Here is a 19,387-nt window from a genome sequence, read left to right as displayed (position 1 = left end):
TAGAGGACAGACTAGCATCTGTGTTTCTTAGCATTCAAAAGGAAAACATTTATAAATTGCGACATAAGTGCTCTCTTGCTCACACACCTTAAAAGTGGTTCGTCATTTGGTTCCTCTGGTTGAAGAAGTGAAAATACTGCAAAAATGTCTTGAACAACATCCCATTTTCTTTTAAATAGCAGGCTTGCATGTTATTTAGTCTCAGCAAATCATATTTACTACAAATAATACTACAAATATCAGCAAATCAACATCACTGATGTGTCCAGAGGCATCAGCAAATATATATATATCTTTTTTTTTTTTCATTATAAAACACAAAACTATTTTGCAACATTCCTCTGTTGTTTTTTTTGTCTTTTTGTCTAATTCTTTCAAGGCACTCTTTGCATGAGGTGTACAATAAAACACACACACACACACACACACACACACATATACTGTACATATATGTATATGTATATATATATATATATGTGTGTGTGTGTGTGTGTGTGTGTGTGGTTGTCCATGCACATATACTGTATGTATAGCTGTTTTTTTGGTGTTTGGCTTAGTGTTATGTTAGAATCATTATTATACTCATACCTTTTGTTCTTTAATATTTTGAATTGTTTTTAGCTTTATTTTTTGTTTTTCATTTAAATGTTAAGTTTTGAAAGTTTGTTGAATGCATTTGTCATTTTTATTTAATTTCTTTATTTTTAAAATGTCTATAGGTAGTATTTATAAAGTTTTAGCTTTTAGTTTTGGATCTGTTTTTAGTTGTTTTAATACTACAATTGATTGCTTCTGTATATATATATCCTATATATAATACAAAAAATAAAAATAAAATTGACATAACTTTATGGAATACAAAAGGAGATATTTAGCAGAATGTCTAAACTGCTCTTTTTCACACCATGAAAGTTTAATTTTAGTGAACTATCCCTACATTTACATACTGTAATACTTAATAATAAGATAAGCCTCAATAAGTCAATTATTTCTCACATCCTACATCAATGACATTATTAATTTCCACAAACACCTCTTCCTGTCCCCAGGGCAACATCTGCGTGAAAGACCCAGACATAAACAGAGAGAACAAAAAAAACAGAGAACAAAACATGACTTTTGTTGTGTGTTGATGTTTTTAATGACAACCAAGGGTGGCAGAGCTAATTGTAACCCAGAGAGAAACAAAAATGTCTTTGTTCCTGGTTAGAGCTCTCGCAAAAGTGGTACAAAAACGGTTAGTGAGGGAGAGTGTGGATACTGTAAGGTAAGCTCTCTCTGTCTGTCTCTCTCTCTCTCTCTCTCTCTCTCTCTCATAAACACACACACAGACACACTCTTTGTCAGTGTCTTTGTCTCTCTTTTTACACACACACACACACACACACACACACACACACACACACACACACAATTGAGTACAGAGAGGTAACAGGCAGATCGTTAACATGGCTGGTGGCGGAGGGAAGGAAGGAGGGAGGGAGAAAGCTTGGCGACTGGCCCGCCCACTCATGCCCCCTAGCCTTATAAAGAACCTCAAGAATGGTAAAGACCCTCTAAGAGAGCCGAGCCAAACACCCGAAACAGCACTCAGAGTTGGGACGAATCAGAAAGAGGGCGAGAGAGAAAGAGACAGAGGATTATAGGACGCTGCATTCATGGATGAACAAGGAGGTGAGTCTATGACAACCACTCACATGAACACACACTTCACCATATTGGGTTCACGGCAGAGCAGGATGTAATTTGGAAAGGAGTGCACAAAGGAAGGAAGAAGAAAAAACAATGCAGAACTTTAGGATCACATTTTGTGGAGCGGGATCACTGTAAATACACTCCAAATGATCTGATTTTGTGGATGTTTCTTATGCTAAATCAGGCTTTCTTAAAAGGACGATTAATTTAAAAGTGGTTCTGTGAAAACTGATTGTCCTCATCCATATTTGTGTGTTATCTTTATGGTTTTTAGTTTCACAATGCTTTTTGTTTTTGTTTGTTAAATTACAGATCTGTTGTTTGCTGAGATAACTATTTGACTTATTCAGCAATTCAAAAAATGTAAATCAGTGATATAATCTCTATAAAAATTCCAGATGGACATCATACGCTCTCATTTAAGTCTAAAGGCTTTAAAGGATCCTTTGAACCATGCAGTTTTTTATTAACCTGACGAACTACCTGTCAAAAAGTTCAAAAGTTCATGCATCAGATTTATTTGCGACCTCTAAGAAACGCTATTGTAGATCAGGAACCGGTAAAGTGGATGGATAATCCAGTATTGTTTTGTGATCTCGCGCTACATTTGGCTTAGACGTGTAAACAGATTATAAGAAGCAATGTACATAAAGGAAGATTAAAAAAATACAGGAATCCACTGCAGGCTGGTTGATCGTCCGACGCATCGGGTTTCAGCATCTGGTGTCCATCAAACCGCTTTAGTAGCAGGAGCCTGTGAGAGTTTGTGCAGGACTGAGAGCACAGAGGCATCGTCAGAGGGGAAGAGAGAGATTGTTACATAACACCAGAGGATTTCTTCCTGAGAGTGGACAGGCCATCTGGTAGTAACAAAACATCCCCCATTGTAACCATGACTAAAAAGTATTTAAGTTAGTTGCAGCTGCATTATATCTAATGGAGTTTTGCATTCTTGCACGAGGAAAAGAACTACCGGAACGTTTTCATTAAGAGAAGTACTGTTCTGTTTTCGCATGCAAAAATAAGGAAACTCACTGAAAATCATGTACTTACTATGCCATCTTCATATGCCTGCAGTTAGTGCCTTGAGCAAACTAAACTTCCTGTAGCTGACACAACAAGGTCAGCGCAGACGTTCCTCATTATTCCAGTCATGTGCACTTGAGGAAGTCCCACCCCTCCCACACATGGGGCCTCGTTTGGAAACCTGTATGAAGTGATTCCCTTTTATTTATAGGGCTACTTCAAGAATCTTTGGACAAAATTAGCTTTTTAAAAAATGGAAATTGTTTTAGAAAGAGTAGAAATAACAAAGAAAAGGAAACTTCAGGTGGTCCCATCATGTTATATAATGAATTAACTTCAACAATGAGCATTAAATTTGTTACAGTATTTATATCTTTGCTAACATTAGTTAATTAAAACACGATTTTTCATTGTTAGTTCATGCAAGCTCAGGTCCAATAAATCCTAGATATTCATCCCTGCTTCTGGGGACCCACTGTCCTGCAAAAAACAAAAAAAAAACAGTAACATTTCAGTATATAGGGACCAGTTCTCACTATTAACTACATTACAACTTCACGCAATACTTCTAGCATGCATTAATCTTAGCTCATGTTAACCCATAAGACAAAACAACTAAACAAAACTGTGATCCAAAAACAATGTTTCAAAATATATTTACATAAATATATTTTCAATATGTTTTTTGGTCACACTTTAAGGTCCAATTCTCGCTATTATCAAACCATTAACTACAACTTTTGCCTCAATAAATGGCCAAGTCAGCTTCTTTTTGTCAATTAGTTTGCTGCTGAATAAAACAAAAAGTCTCCTCTTTGAAATATGGAAAGCTCCCAGAGTCTCCGATATTAACTGAATCTGATGTGTATTTCATAAATGATAATGTTCAAATAAAAAATCTGAACGAACAAACATGAACAAACGATCGAATGAATGCATGAATGAAAATAACTGTGGGATTATATCTGTTGCTGAAGCACCAGTTTTCAAATGAAGGACTCTGCAAAGAGCAATTCCAACCAACCCTTACAAAACTTCCTTGCTTAATCAAACATTTGGCTCAAGGCCCATTTGACAGCAAGGAAAAAGCACATTTCATATGTCCCAGGAGCATCTCTCTAGAACGCAACGCTTCCACAGTTTGCTTTAAATAAATCAATCAAAGTCACTGGTTTAGCACAGCGGGGTTAACGTGCTCAAACAGATTGCAAGTGTTACCTTGCACAACAACAAAGAAGACATGCATTTGAGTGGGTGATTGTGAAGTGGAAATGTTTGAGAAAACTATGACAAAACGAAAAATGAATTCTGGACTATTTGTAATACAGGAAATGCATAGATGCGATTGAGCTTGGCTGGTCATGTCTGAGCAAGGAAAGATGCCACAGTAAAGGAAAGATGTTCCTTGTTGTCGAAGATTAATCATAATTGTGATGATATTTTTTTTTTTTTTTGCAGTCAGGCTTCCTTGAGCTTGTTGGCTGAGATATTAATTACATAATTAATTATAATGAATTCACTTTTGTGTATCACTCAAAATTATTTGGTAGTGTTAAGAGATTAAAGTTTCTGTGTTCCACACAGGAACGTAATTTTCCATATTGATTTCATTTTTTTTGACAGGTGTTTTTCCCCATGTGTTTTTGACTTACATGTTGCACTGTGTTGTGTTTTGGAACCTTATCCGTAAACTGAACTTTTAACGTCCCGGCAGAAAATTACCAGTACCTTTACATATACAATGCAGTGCCATCCTAGGGGTGAGGGCTCATATACGACAAAAGAAAAAAGTAATTATTTTTCAAAAATATCCTACACTGTTAGAAAAAAAAAAAGACCAGAGAATTACTAGATTTAGCAGTGCTAAAAAAAATCCTTCAAATCAAAGGAATTTAATTTGACTCAAAAATGAACATTTTGTCATCATTTACTCACCCTCATGTCATTCCAAACCTGTCTGAGTTTCTTTCTTATGTTGAACATAAAAGAAGATATGTTGAATGATGCTGGTAAACAAACAGTTGATGGTACCCATTGACTTCCATAGAATCTCTTTCCCTTCTGTGGAAGCCAATGGGGTCCAATTACTGTTTGGTTCTTCAAAATATCTTCTTTTGTGTTCAACATAAGAAATAAACTTTTTTGAAGGATATGAGGGTAAGTAAATGATGACATTTTAGGGTGAACTATTCACTTAACACAGTACATTGATCTGTATTATAACAGACTTTTAGTGTGTAAATATAAGGAATTCTTAAGGAAAAATATTTTCAGTTTTAAAACATATTTTAGTTTAAACCTTAAAGGAATTACAAAATGTACTTCCAGTGTCAGGAAAATCCATTTCCAATCTTAAAATACATTTTTGTTAAATGCATATAAATATATTTTGGATAGATGTATTTATAATGAAATGGACATAATGGAAGAAAATAAACCTCTAAAAAGGTATTTATGCAAATGTATTTATATAGCAATATATTTCTGACCATTTTGGTATATCATGACATATTTATGAAATATAACTGTACTTTTTAAAAAATATATACATTTTGCAGGATGGGTTGTTCTGTCTTGTCATTACTCATTTCACAACTCACAGCTCACTTCCTTTAATCTCAAAACAGCTTACAGCAGTTGAAATAAACGACCTTTTCTGATAGAACAAACCCTTCAGGGAAGACCGTCCACATCACACTTTACGTGGTCACTTCATTTCATGTACTGCGGAAACACAGGATGTGTAGTAATAACTCCACAAATAATGATGGTCATTACTATGCCTTTCCTGTTATGACAAAAACACCATTATCTTTGTTTATTTTGAAGTTCAAAGCACAGATCTTAACCATTTTCCCCAAACAATAATTCTAAAGAAGAACACTAAGATTGAGCTTTAACATATCGCTCTTCTCTAGAAGGTTAGTTGAAGACAGATTCAAATACATCTGCTGGGAATCTGTCCTCTTCAAGCGTGTTTGTGCTGACAAGCCTATGTTGACCACAAGATCACACTGGCACATGTTTCAAGGGTGTGACAAAAGCTATGGAAAGTCTGAGTGCAAATTCTCTAAACCACTAAACTTAACGCTTCTTGGCTCATTTCTTGTCTTTATCAGTCTGTAAGACTGAATGAACCACATAACGTGCAACCTAACCCCACTGATCTAAAAAGGCTTCTTGGCTCTGACATAATAAAACAGTCTGATTGCTTTCAAATGGACTTTACGCTATTAGATACTATAGCAAAGAGGCAAGAAAGTTACAATTTATTTTATTACTGCTCTAAAAAAAGCATCACACACAGATGAATGGGAAATGAACAATCAATGCAAAAGCATTTGTTACTGTAAATCTTGAATGGCTGCTAGCTAAAAGCCTACAACACGGTCAAAAATAATTGTCATGATGAAATATTGTAAGATCTCATCAGTTTGACCTTTGGATCAAGCATATTATTCACACCCCTTACTTTTGGCTGATGGTGCTGTTTTTGGAATTCATCCTTGTCAGCTGAGAATTAGTTTCCAGATATTCTGCTAATGCTTGTCTTTTAAGAAAAGCTATGTACAACACATTGAGGACATACAGCACCAAAGGGTCAGGGATTGCATGTTTAGCTTTGTCCAGTTAGCTTTGTCCCCTGCTAGTAGTAGTAGTCCCCTGCCAGTAGATGCAATAATTACATAATTATGACCATTTGCCCCAGGTAATTCTAAAGCACCAAGAACACTCCATTCCTGGTAAAAAAACAAAAAAGAAAAGAAAAAAGAACCTGATTTTCAAAAGCCACAAAATAAACTTAATTCCATTAAATAAGTACAATGAACTAAGCAAAAAGCAATTCAGATGTCTCCAATCACATTTTATAATACTCAAAATATCAAGCATTTCACCCATCATGCACGTTATCACGTCTGTCAAAACTAAAGGCTGGCAGTCGATTGGAATATTAGAACTAAAAACATTGACGCACTTGGGCATCAATCACCTCACTGAATACATGTTGGCTTAGAAATAAATTATTATTCACATAAATCCATTTAAATGTCATCATTTGAATATCGCAACATTGATGTCTATCAAAAAAACAATACATGGCAGTACTTATGAGAAGCATATTTCTTTCCCTATTTATGAGTATTTCTTTCCGTACTATGGAAGCCAATGGGGAACTGTTTGGTACTCCAAAATTCTTCAAAACATCTTCTTTTGTGTTCAACATAAGAAATAAAGTTATACAGGTTTGGAACGACATGAGGTTAAGTAAATGATGTCAAAATGTTCAACTATTCCTTTAACAGTACATTGGTCATATTGAAAATGTATTTTAAAAATCACCGCAATGACGTCTGTCAAAAAATAACAAAGCAGAAGTCCAGAGAGTATACACATTTCCTGGAAAACCCATGTTACCATTCATCCTCGCTTTCTGTGAAGAAAAATGGCAGTCTAATAATGTGCCAAATACATAATATCTAATACAGGGGTGCAGGGACGTGCAGAGAGTTCCTCAGGGGCAGGGGCTCAAATGTAAAATAGGGGCAATGTAAAAAAAAAAAAAAAAAAAATATATATATATATATGTATGTGTTGAAACGGCTAATAATAAAATATGACATTCTGTAGTTTTGTCTCATATTCATCTTTTAATCATATTTGCAAATGTCTTGACTCCACAGCCAACAGAGCAATTTTGTTTTTACTGTTCCAATACTTATGGAGGGCACTGTATATATAAATATTTATAACTATCTATATCTTATACACTATCTCCAGATACTACAGACCACCTTGAGCCATTACAACCTGACACCTTTTATAACACACTCTCTCACAATTTTAATTATCATATATTATAAAATGACATTGTTATAAAATCACAATAATAATAAAAAAAAATATTTTACTTTTCATTTTAAAATATTAAAATAACATTTTACATTAAAAACATATTATTATACTAAATGTTGTACCAGTGGCTCAAAACGTTTCATATATAACAGAATTTCTTCCCCATATATAACAGATTGACAGAATATGGAATAGAATAATTTTTTTGTTTGTTTGTTTTAAAGAAAAGCTACTGTTGCTTTGATTCACGATAACACAAAACAACACAAAGACATTGCAACCTGACACCCCTGATATCCTGCTTTCTCACGATTGCGTTGCAAGAACCACTGTCAGAGTTCCCTTTGTAGGGTGTGAAGTGACATGTACCATTATTTACCATGTCTCAAGAGTGTCACATTGACTTGTATTACCTCATACAAGCTTACTCAGGCACCTGAGGCGTGTTAGTGCAGGTAAGTGTTACAGAGAAGACATTAAACCTGATGTAACATGTTTAGTCATGGATTTGGACTACAGTGACTCTTCAGGCTGATGAGACTAATAAATGCTGTCAGTGCTGTACTATTCTTTCAAAGGATTTAGTAGATGACGACAGCATCTCAATTACGGCTGATTTAAGCTGGAATTTAGAGAAACACCCCAGGTAGAAAGAAAGTCTGTTGACTTGAGAGCATGAGTGTGCATTGACGTCTCTCTTGTGTTCCAGTCAATAAAAGATTCACAGCTGAGACATGTAGGTTGCTATACAAGCATTCTTTGGAAGACCGTCATTTCACAAAGAAAGCTTTTTTGTGTTTCCCTTTGCTCAAGAGGAAATGCAACTTAGTTTCATAATGAAGTTTGGTTAAGTAAAGCAAGAGACATACCACTGATGCTGGAGATAGTTTTCGGTCCCTGTCTCTAGTATCGGTAAAGACATGCATTTGGCAGAAACTCACGAGACATTTACAGTAAAAGCCCAGGGGTGATGCATTTTATCTTGGTGTTTGGAAGAATGCAGTGAACAGTGCAGAAGAGAAAGTGTTCATAAAAGACCATTGATTGGGTTGTTTGGTTTTAATGTTATTTTGTTAGCATAACAGTCATGCTGTTTTTCTTAACAATCTGCTAATGTTCTGTACTGTCAAGCAATATATTCCCAAGAGGCCCGAAGGGAAAATAGAGTAGGATGTCTTATTCAGAAATGAAAAGCCATTTTCCACATGAAAATATTTGCGCTGCTGGTTTATATTTTAAAAGAGGCTTAAAATTACTGCATAAAATAATTAAGAATTATTCATTTAAATAATATGAATACTGCAAAATCATGCATGAAAAATAACAAAGCTATCTAATTTTAATCTTAGTGTTCAGAGCAGTAAAACAGGGCTGTTCAGAACTTAGGTTATTCTAGAAGGTTAATTAACCATTGGGCTTCCTCCTTCCTCTTTTAATTACCTGTACCACATGGATGTGAGTTTTAAGTAATAGTTTTCCCCCCAACAAAATTAAAATTTGCTGAAAACTTGCTTTCAAGCTATCCAAGGTGTAGATGAGTTTGTTTCTTCATCAGAACAGATTTGAGAAATTTAGCATTACATAATTTGCTCACCAATGGATCTTCTGCAGTGAATGGGTGCCGTCAGAATGACAGTCCAAACACAATTCATAAGTTATCAATACAACTCAAGTAAAGTGAAAAGCTGTGTGTTTGCAATAGACAAATCCATCATAAAGACGTTTTTAAACTCAAACATTGCTTCCAGCAAAAATATGAGTCCTCTATTCAAAATATTGCTTTCTCCAGTGAAGAAATCATTTAGTCTGAATCAGGAGAGAAACATGTGCAGATCAAGAACCATTTACAAGCTAAAACAGTTGAGAGGACAACATGGGATGGAATTTTGCCACTGTAAGAAGCATTATTACGGAGTATGGACTCAGTTTGCCTTGTTTGTTTGTACAGCTCTCCAGTTGACAGTGTCTTGAGCTGTGCATTGTGCAATATAGGACATATAACATATGTTTAGATTTTAATCTTCTTAGTCTGCTCAGTGTTTACATAAACTCAGCGGTGTTCCCTTGCAAATACCATTGTATTATAGCTTTAAAATGCAACAGATAAAAGACCTACACTAGCATTCAAAAGTTGTGGTCAGTAATTAATCATTTTATTCAGCAAGGACGCATTCAGTGTATACATTGTTACAAAGGATTTTAAATAAATGCTGTTCCTTTTAACTTTCTATTGATCATAGAATCTGGAAATTCTTGTGGTTTCCACAAACAAATAATAAGCAGCACAACTGTTTTCAACATTGACAGCATATAAGAATAATTTCTGAAGGATTGTGTGACACGGAAGACTTGAGTAATGGCTATAGAATTCAGCTTTGCCATCACAGGACTTACATTTAAATTACATTTTAAAATATATTACAATAGAAAAAGTTTTTGATCAAATGAATGCAGCCTTGGTGAACAAAAGAGACTTTAAAAAAATAATTTAAAAACATTCAAGAATCTTACAGACCCTATAATATAACAGATTGTTTTCATTGTGTCCAGGCAAAACTGCAGATTATCCAAGCATAATCAGTCTTTCAATTCAGGGAAGGAAACCAAGAAGGAACCTGAAATAACATAGACAGACTGATCACTTTCCACTACGAGTCATCTCAGGACAATTAAAGGACCCTGAAGCAGCAAGTAAAATATTTGGGTGGAATATGTAGTAACAAGGACAACAGAGCAATTTGTCCTGGATGACAGTATCTTCCATATGCGTCAAAGGAATAATATTCTGTCTTCATTCAATCACCCTCATGTTTTACCAAGCCTGCATGACTTTCTTTCTTCTACGGAACACACAAGGTGAACTCTATCCTAAAATCTGATTTCTTCACTTCATGCACCATTTACGGCATGCAGCAGATGCTATTTTCCTGGGGGGAAAACTTTGCTGTTCTTACTAAGGAATAATAAATAAATAAAAATAACAAAAATTGACTTGCCATCATAGCATTAACTTCTGTGGAACACAAAAGGTGGATTTTTAAGAAATATCAGGAAATCTCTTTTCCATCAAGGAGAATGGGGGATAGGGACTTTCCAAGCTATAACATGATATATAACCGTCATAAAGTTTTCCAAATATCTCATGTGCTGTATTCCAGGTCTTCTGAGAAACAGACTAGAATTTCACATATTTTATTTATTGCTTTATGAGAACAACAGCTGAATTACTTGTTCTGGAAAATAACATCTGTTACATGCAAATGTTACATGCATTAAATTCAGTGCATGTAGGAAAGTGGTTAAATTTAAAAGCGAGTTAGCCTATTTCTATATCTCATTTCTGATATAGTATATGTTTAACTCCTGCATGAAGTGGACACATCTTTCATCCACTGTGCCCTCTTATGAATACAGTTACCTAACTTTTTAATGAAATATCAATTCTGTTTCAATTCTGAGAAATAAAATTTTAATATTGCATTAAGATGCAGTTTACAGTCTTCAGACCAGAACACTTGAATGCCAAAGACAACAGCTTCAGTTCCAGAGGCTGATTAGTATGCAGCTCACACAAGCTCTCCAAAGTGGTTTAGTCCCCAAACCGGCGCACTAGGGAATTCCTCTCACTCCCGCCCGTGACGTCACTGCGAGCCTGGCTCCACTTGCACAAAGGGTGTTTCCCCAAAATAACGCGAAATCACTTGTGCCAAGCAAAACTGCAGCTACGCACACAGGTGTGATTGATCGTTACTTGAACAAATCCCTAGAAAGAAACTAACTCGCAAGACTAGGCTGTAATTCAGAGGGCAAGAATCGATAAATACTCTGTTGGATGGGATTTACCACATTAACCGTCAACCCTTTTCACACCTTTTTTCTCCAGTAAGAGAAACCGGCGCGTGTCCTGATGGGTAGGTGAAAAGCGCAACGAGGCGCGCTGATATAGCCTAAATGCTTCATTGCTGCATATAGCCTACTATAAATACTTTACGCTTTACTGAAATCTTATGAGATGTGGCTTCTTGGGCTTGCAAGAACTAGACGTAAACTAGCTGGAATAGTTTTTTATGTGTCTCAAACGCTAAAATAATATTTCCACATGTGTCTGCTATAAGGTGGTTTAGAATGGAACAATATGTAGATGTCGCTCTAAATTAGATTCTGTCACATGTACATTACTTGACCAGAGCTGAAATACTGATAATGAGTTCACAACTGTAGCTCATTTCTGATTGGTTAAACTGATGGTGTTACATCTGACCCATTACTGCAACATTCCCTGTTCTCCCCTTCAAGATGATTATAAGACTATGTAAACACTGGTGTACAATGCTGAGTGTGATTTAGATAAATTAAACTATCAAAATAACAGTTTGGTTATATAAACAGTAAACACACAATAATAAAACACACAGCATTTTTTTTTATAATTTCATCAGTCACTCTGAACACAAAATTCACATTCTTCACAGGAAGAATGTTAATTTTTCCCAAGGCTATACTTACAAAATTCGGCCAAAATATTATCCATCCATCAATCCATCCATTCTCCAAGCAGCATTTCCTACAGGGACATGTGAATGCTGGAGCCTATCCCAGCATCTGCGACCACAGAACATATGAACTGGATATTTTCTTTAATTCAGAGTTATTCATTGGAGCGACATTTTTCCTGATCTGTAAAATATCTATTATCAGACACATGAAGGGCCTCTTATTCTTTTAATACCTTACTTAATAATCTAAGCCTCACCAAAAGACAAACAATATTTAGAATCTGCTTCACAATTATTATTTAGACTAGATTAGAGATAACAAACACAAGGCTTCGGTTTACATTTTGCATCGAATCCATACACCCTGTACTGTTGTTAATAATTTAAAATGTTACATGGAGAATATGAAGTACATACAGGTCCTTTTCAAAAAATTAGCACATTGTGATAAAGTTAATTATTTTCTGTAATGTACTGATAAACATTAGACTTTCATATATTTTAGATTCATTACAACACAACTGAAGTAGTTCAAGCCTTTTATTGTTTTAATATTGATGATTTTGGCATACAGCTCATGAAAACCCAAAATTCCTATCTCAAAAAATTTGCATATTTCATCCGACCAATAAAAGAAAAGTGTTTTTAATACAAAAAAAAGTCAACCTTCAAATAATTATGTTCAGTTATGCACTCAATACTTGGTCGGGAATCCTTTTGCAGAAATGACTGCTTCAATGCGGCGTGGCATGGAGGCAATCAGCCTGTGGCACTGCTGAGGTGTTATGGAGGCCCAGGATGCTTCGATAGCGGCCTTAAGCTCATCCAGAGTGTTGGGTCTTGCGTCTCTCAACTTTCTCTTCACAATATCCCACAGATTCTCTATGGGGTTCAGGTCAGGAGAGTTGGCAGGCCAATTGAGCACAGTAATACCATGGTCAGTAAACCATTTACCAGTGGTTTTGGCACTGTGAGCAGGTGCCAGGTCGTGCTGAAAAATGAAATCATCTCCATAAAGCTTTTCAGCAGATGGAAGCATGAAGTGCTCCAAAATCTCCTGATAGCTAGCTGCATTGACCCTGCCCTTGATAAAACACAGTGGACCAACACCAGCAGCTGACATGGCACCCCAGACCATCACTGACTGTGGGTACTTGACACTGGACTTCAGGCATTTTGGCATTTCCCTCTCCCCAGTCTTCCTCCAGACTCTGGCACCTTGATTTCAGAATGACATGCAAAATTTGCTTTCATCCGAAAAAAGTACTTTGGACCACTGAGCAACAGTCCAGTGCTGCTTCTCTGTTCAAAAGTGGCTTGACCTGGGGAATGCGGCACCTGTAGCCCATTTCCTGCACACGCCTGTACACGGTGGCTCTGGATGTTTCTACTCCAGACTCAGTCCACTGCTTCCGCAGGTCCCCCAAGGTCTGGAATCGGTCCTTCTCCACAATCTTCCTCAGGGTCCGGTCACCTCTTCTCGTTGTGCTGCGTTTTCTGCCACACTTTTTCCTTCCCACAGACTTCCCACTGAGGTGCCTTGATACAGCACTCTGGGAACAGCCTATTCGTTCAGAAATTTCTTTCTGTGTCTTACCCTCTTGCTTGAGGGCGTCAATGATGGCCTTCTGGACAGCAGTCAGGTCGGCAGTCTTACCCATGATTGCGGTTTTGAGTAATGAACCAGGCTGGGAGTTTTTAAAAGCCTCAGGAATCTTTTGCAGGTGTTTAGAGTTAATTAGTTGATTCAGATGATTAGGTTAATAGCTCGTTTAGAGAACCTTTTCATGATATGCTAATTTTTTGGGATAGGAATTTTGGGTTTTCATGAGCTGTATGCCAAAATCATCAATATTAAAACAATAAAAGACTTGAACTACTTCAGTTGTGTTGTAATGAATCTAAAATATATGAAAGTCTAATGTTTATCAGTACATTACAGAAAATAATGAACTTTATCACAATATGCTAATTTTTTGAAAAGGACCTGTATATGCTAAAGCACCGAAGCTGTTAAATAAGTGCACATTTTCAACCTGCTCTCTTTATTTTCTCTTTTTAGAAGTAAAAGTAAAGAACCCATGGCACAGGCCATTTGTCATCTTTCTGGCTGCTTTTATCGCCGTGGGAATCATCACCATGGTGGCCATTTCTGTCGTCCAGAACAAGCCTTTACACCAGAAATACAAAGTATGACTAACACTTTAAGTGAACCATTTATTGTTACGTATTAGATTTGTACAGATTTCACTGATGCAACGGTCCTTGTACACTTGACAGTATGGAATAGTTCTGGATGCAGGTTCCTCCCACACCTCTGTGTTTATCTATGAATGGCCAGCTGAGAAGGAGAACAACACTGGCATGGTACGACAGAAACACACCTGTAATGTGAAAGGTAAGTGATCCCTAATTTGCATAGAGAAATACTTCTAGTTACATGTTTTGGATAGTGTTTTTCCTTTTTCCTTTTTTTTTCAGTATGTGAAAGGGATCATCCACTCAAAATAGAAAATTGTCATCATTTACTCACCCCTCCATGTCTTTAAAATCTGACTTTCCTTCTCTGTGGAACCAAAAATGAGCTATTTAACAGAATGCCCAAGCTGCTGTCTTCCCTACACTGTAAAAATTTCAGAACTCCCAATTTTCTAGTGACTGATTACATCTAAATTTTTCCATTGGCTCAACATATTATTTCTCATTGAGCCAATGTTAACAGTCTGTTGCCACTATTGATAGCAATTGGGCCAATGGAAAAATTTAGATGTAATCAGTTACTAGAAAATTGAGTTGGGAGGTCTGTAAATGTTTTACAGTGTATAGTGACCACAACTGTCAAGCATGATTTCCATTAAATAAAGAGCTATTGTATGGCTTTAGGGGACGTTAATGTATATAATGAAATGTGTAAGTCACATGGACTACTAAAATGATACCTTTTGCAGCTTGACAGCTCCTGGTCCCTATTCACTGACATTGTAGAAGAGCTCAGACATTCTGATAAAACGTAAAAGTCAAGAATAAATCATGACAGACGTGTAACTTTTGGGTGAACTGTCTATCCCGTTAGAAGTTGTTTAAAGACAGCATTATTTCCAACAACATTTGCATACTGCAATAAGCCTGTAGGCAAAGTGTCTTGAGAAACGTCTTTCTGTTTTTTCTAGGCAAAGGCATTTCCAGTTACTCTGCTAATCCACAGGGGGCTGGCGCATCTCTGCAGGAGTGCATGGAGGAAGCCAAGCAAAAAATACCCGCACACAGACACCTCGAAACCCCTGTGTACCTGGGAGCCACAGCAGGCATGAGACTGCTCAGGTAATTCATTTCAATATTCAATACTCAATATTCTCATTTCTCAAGAATCAAATAGTGAGTCTAGTGTGGCCGAGAATAATTCAGAATAAAACTTTAAAAGAAATGAATTCTACAATTCCAGCACCTGTCAAAAGTTATAAAGGAATAATTAAGATTTTTAATGTTTTTGAAAGAAGTCTCTCATGTTCACAAAGGCTTTTGTTTTTTTGAAAAACAGTAATATTGTGAAATATTATTACAATTTAAAATAACTACTTTCTAATTTATTCCTGTGATGGCAAACTGAATTTTCAGCTTTCATTCTAATAAGCTCATTTGATTCCCATTATTTTAGTAAATTATTACTGGTGCTCAACTATTAATAACAGTTCTTATCAGTAATATTAACTTATCAAAATATTTGTAACATAAAAAAAGTTTACTCTTGCTTTTAAACAATTTAATGTGTTTAATGAATAAAAGTATTATTATTTTTAAACCTTACCCAAACTTAGCATGGTATCACGGTTTCCACAAAAATATGTACCTGTATATAAGTATCAAAAACTGTTGTCAACGTGAATAGCACCAAATTGTTACTCTCAACTAAGCTGGCATAACATCACAGGAATAAAAAACATTTTAAAACCTGTTACAGTAGAAAATACTTATTTGAAACTGTAATGATATTTCACAGTGATGTTTTACTGTATTTTTGATTAAATAAATGCAGCCTTGATGAGCATAAGAGACTTCTTTAAAAAAATGTTAAAATCCAAACGTAGTGTATATTGTTTAACTAATTTATTTATTAAGTTTTATCATGCAATTGTTGAGTGGTAAAGGCTAATCATTTTTTTTTTCTTAAGGATGGAGAATGAGGAAGCCTCAGATAAGGTATTGAACTCTGTAGCACATTCACTGAAGAGATACCCCTTCTCCTATCAGGGAGCTCGTATCATTTCAGGCCAAGAGGAGGGAGCTTTCGGATGGATTACAGTCAATTACCTGAGCGAAAACTTGAAAAAGGTATGGTTGTTTTTAACCTGGACTTAGCAATGTTTTTTTACATTTGTAATTTTGATTTGTAATTTTTAACCCAAAGCCCTTTTTTCAAAGAATTGCAGTGCTGAATATATACAGTGTACATTTTATATCTAGTATAAGAATGATTATTGAATCAGTTTCAGTGTGAAAAGGCCAATTGTTAAATCTTCCTGTGTTTATCATGCAGCCCACAGGGACGCTTGGAGCTCTGGACCTGGGTGGAGCGTCTACTCAGATAACCTTCGTACCTCAACAGAATATTGAATCAAACGACAATTCTATTGACTTCAGGCTGTACGGAAACGATTATCACCTGTACACTCACAGCTTTCTCTGTTACGGAAAGGACCAAGCTCTCAAGCTTTCAATGGGCAAGAAATTAGAGTCAACACCTAAAGTTGATGAGGTATGCTTGTCATTGTATTTGAAGCTGTACAGACCAGGGGTCTATGGAAATTTATACTTATTCTATACAATAAAGTGGTACATCGAAGCAGTATTTCACTGAAAAACAAAAACCAAAAAACACTGCAGTTTTCACTTCTAGTAAATATCATAAATAATTAAAGAATAAGCAAGCATAATTTATTTTTTTGTAAAATGTATTACTATAATCTATTTCTCTTTATTTACTTTTACTGCACATATGCATGCTTTGCAAAGCAAATAAAATAAAATAATTATTATTGCTGTCATTGATAAATGTGACAGAAATTATTTGTTAGGAACAATAAAACAATTAATTGGATTTTAGCTTCTTGTAGCTTTGTTTAATTTTAACTATTGTATTTTTATTTAATGCATATCTAAAGAGACCACTCTTATACAATTGTACCTTATATTTTTAAATGTTTTTTCTTCCCTAAGACAGACTCCATTGAGTTAAGAGATCCTTGCTTTCACCCTGGATATAACTTCACCAGGACAGTTCCAAATGTCTTCAATACACCCTGTATGAAAGAAGTGAAACTGCCAAAGGAAAAAGTATTCCATGTGGGGCTTGGGAATTGGTCTCAGTGCCAACAATCAATCAGAAAGGTTTTAAATACCAGCTATTGTCCTTACTCAAGATGCTCTTTCAATGGTGTTTTCCAGCCTTCTGTCTATGGAAAATTTGGGGTAAGAAACAATGTATATTGTTTATCTGAAAGAATTTGAATGGCTGGTTGTAAGTCATAACTAATAATAATAATTACGCCATTTGACTCTCTAGGCCTTTTCAGCTTTCTTCTTTGTGATGGACTTTTTGAATCTGACAAGTGATGCTTTAGCCTCTACAAAGCAGAGGCTAGCAACGTACTGTTCTACACCATGGAAAAAGGTAAAATGCTTTATTAACCGTCTTTGAAGGATGTTTAAAATGGTTGCATCTTTGTAGGAACATGATGTCTAAATGATACTTTTTTTTTTTTTTTTACTTTTTTGTAGATTGTAGAAAATTATCCCCAAATAAAAGAGAAGTACCTTTCAGAATACTGCTTCTCAGCAACCTACATTCTCACTCTTCTGGAAGACGGATACAACTTCACCTCCAACAACTGGAAAGACATCAGGTTCATTAAGAAGGTAAGCATGGTGTAATTAAAAATGTTACATTATTTCTCATTAAAAGTATTCAGACTTGATTTTATGTAGGTTAAAAAAGAAAGTGATAAAGCAATATATATTGTTCAAAATGAAGTATTGAGAAACTTTTATTTTGGGCCATTGAATATGGAAAATGATTGAGATTATGTTGTGTCATCCACTCTCTATGTGCAGATAGGAGACAGTGATGCAGGATGGACATTAGGTTACATGCTTAACCTAACCAATATGATTCCCGCTGAAGCTCCAGACACACCGCTGATGCCTTATGGGGGATATGTCTCATTTATGATCCTCGTCTCACTTCTAATACTACTTCTTCTGGTCTATTTGTATTTCCGTCGGTCCACTAGAACAGTTCAGAAAGACATCATATAGACAGGGATATTATTCTGTGGTCTCTCTATGTTGAATCTTTATTTCTGCAGAACATCCAAAAGAATCCAAAATCATGGTTTGACTTGATCTGAAATGTTTTACATTTCAAATAATTTGGAAATCATACCTCATGTGAAGGATAAACAGGTTTTTGGAGAGAGCTGGGTTACAGGTTTCACTGCAACTGAAGGGACATCAGACTCTATTCCCATTCCTCTGTATTTTTGTGACCACTTAAAAGTCTTTGTTAAAAATCATGAGTACAGGTTTTAGATTTTGGGGGGCTGGGTGAAAAGTGTTGTTGAGCTTCCTTAAAAGGAAATGTGCACTGACATTCAATATAGCATGTGCCTTCAGTCTTTATTGAAGTTGCCCATTTTATGTATAGAAAAGCAAATATCTTGATGCCAGTGTTTTTTATTTTTTTTTTACTTATTATAAAGAAATGTCTGTGAGGGTCAAATCTTTTTTGCATTATGGTCATATGAAAATCACTGGATATCATTGTTTAAACATTGCTTTCAGCATAGCATATTTTTTTAATAATTGCAAAATAATGGGGGGGGGGGGGGGGGGCTCTGTCGTTGTGTCCTTTTTTTTCTCTCTCTTTCTGTGCTTAATGTTTCTCGCTTTGTATTGCAATATTTTTTTTAATACCATGATGTAACAGGAGAGTTAAAATAATTATTTGTCCTAAAAACATTTGTCTGCTTCTATAAAGCACATTCTGTGTATGAAATCCCTGTGTATGGCTCTGAAGTGATGTGTAAAATTATGTGAAATTTTGTTTTATATATATTTAAACAAAAAATGGAGCAAATTTCTATTAAAATTACAAATGACTGATTGTGTAAGTTTTATTTATAAAACATAAATGCATTTTTGAGAGAAATCTCTTATGCTCACCAAGGCTGCATTATATGATCAAAAATACAGTAAAATGAGCAATAATATGGAATATTATAATTTAAATGTTTTGAAATGTCATTTATTTGTGTGATGGC

At 35.4% G+C, this 19,387-nt stretch overlaps 1 protein-coding gene across 2 annotated transcripts; it reads left to right on the top strand.

Moving 5' to 3' along the window:
- Positions 1–1,554: 1,554 nt before the first annotated feature.
- Positions 1,555–19,230, top strand: LOC306857848 (ectonucleoside triphosphate diphosphohydrolase 1-like). Of its 2 annotated transcripts, XM_079398073.1 has the most exons (11): positions 1,559–1,674; positions 10,126–10,431; positions 14,134–14,261; positions 14,352–14,469; positions 15,242–15,392; positions 16,241–16,400; positions 16,606–16,824; positions 17,286–17,537; positions 17,632–17,739; positions 17,847–17,984; positions 18,180–19,230. In XM_079398073.1, exons 2-11 carry the CDS (start codon positions 10,323–10,325, stop codon positions 18,381–18,383), a joined length of 1,587 nt encoding a protein of 528 aa, XP_079254199.1. In that variant the 5' UTR covers positions 1,559–1,674; positions 10,126–10,322; the 3' UTR covers positions 18,384–19,230. The 2 variants fall into 2 exon arrangements, with proteins under 2 accessions (XP_079254200.1, XP_079254199.1); XM_079398074.1 differs by lacking the exon at positions 10,126–10,431 and having other exon boundaries at positions 1,555–1,674.
- The last annotated feature ends 157 nt before the right edge of the window (positions 19,231–19,387 follow it).

Source organism: Barbus barbus (assembly GCF_936440315.1).
Source record: "Barbus barbus genome assembly, chromosome: 38".
NCBI classification, from domain to species: Eukaryota; Metazoa; Chordata; class Actinopteri; order Cypriniformes; family Cyprinidae; genus Barbus; species Barbus barbus.
The sequence above is the reverse complement of the archived record's forward strand: the minus strand, read 5'-3'. Positions and strand labels throughout refer to the sequence as shown.

What these genes read in the sequence shown, in the direction of transcription:
- LOC306857848 (XM_079398073.1), top strand. Translation starts at nt 10,323, where the DNA reads ATGACAGTATCTTCCATATGCGTCAAAGGAATAATATTCTGTCTTCAT. An exon ending in CTTTACACCAGAAATACAAA is followed by an intron (nt 14,262 to 14,351) that starts GTATGACTAACA and finishes TACACTTGACAG; the next exon opens with TATGGAATAGTTCTGGATGC. An exon ending in GCAGGCATGAGACTGCTCAG is followed by an intron (nt 15,393 to 16,240) that starts GTAATTCATTTC and finishes TTTTTTCTTAAG; the next exon opens with GATGGAGAATGAGGAAGCCT.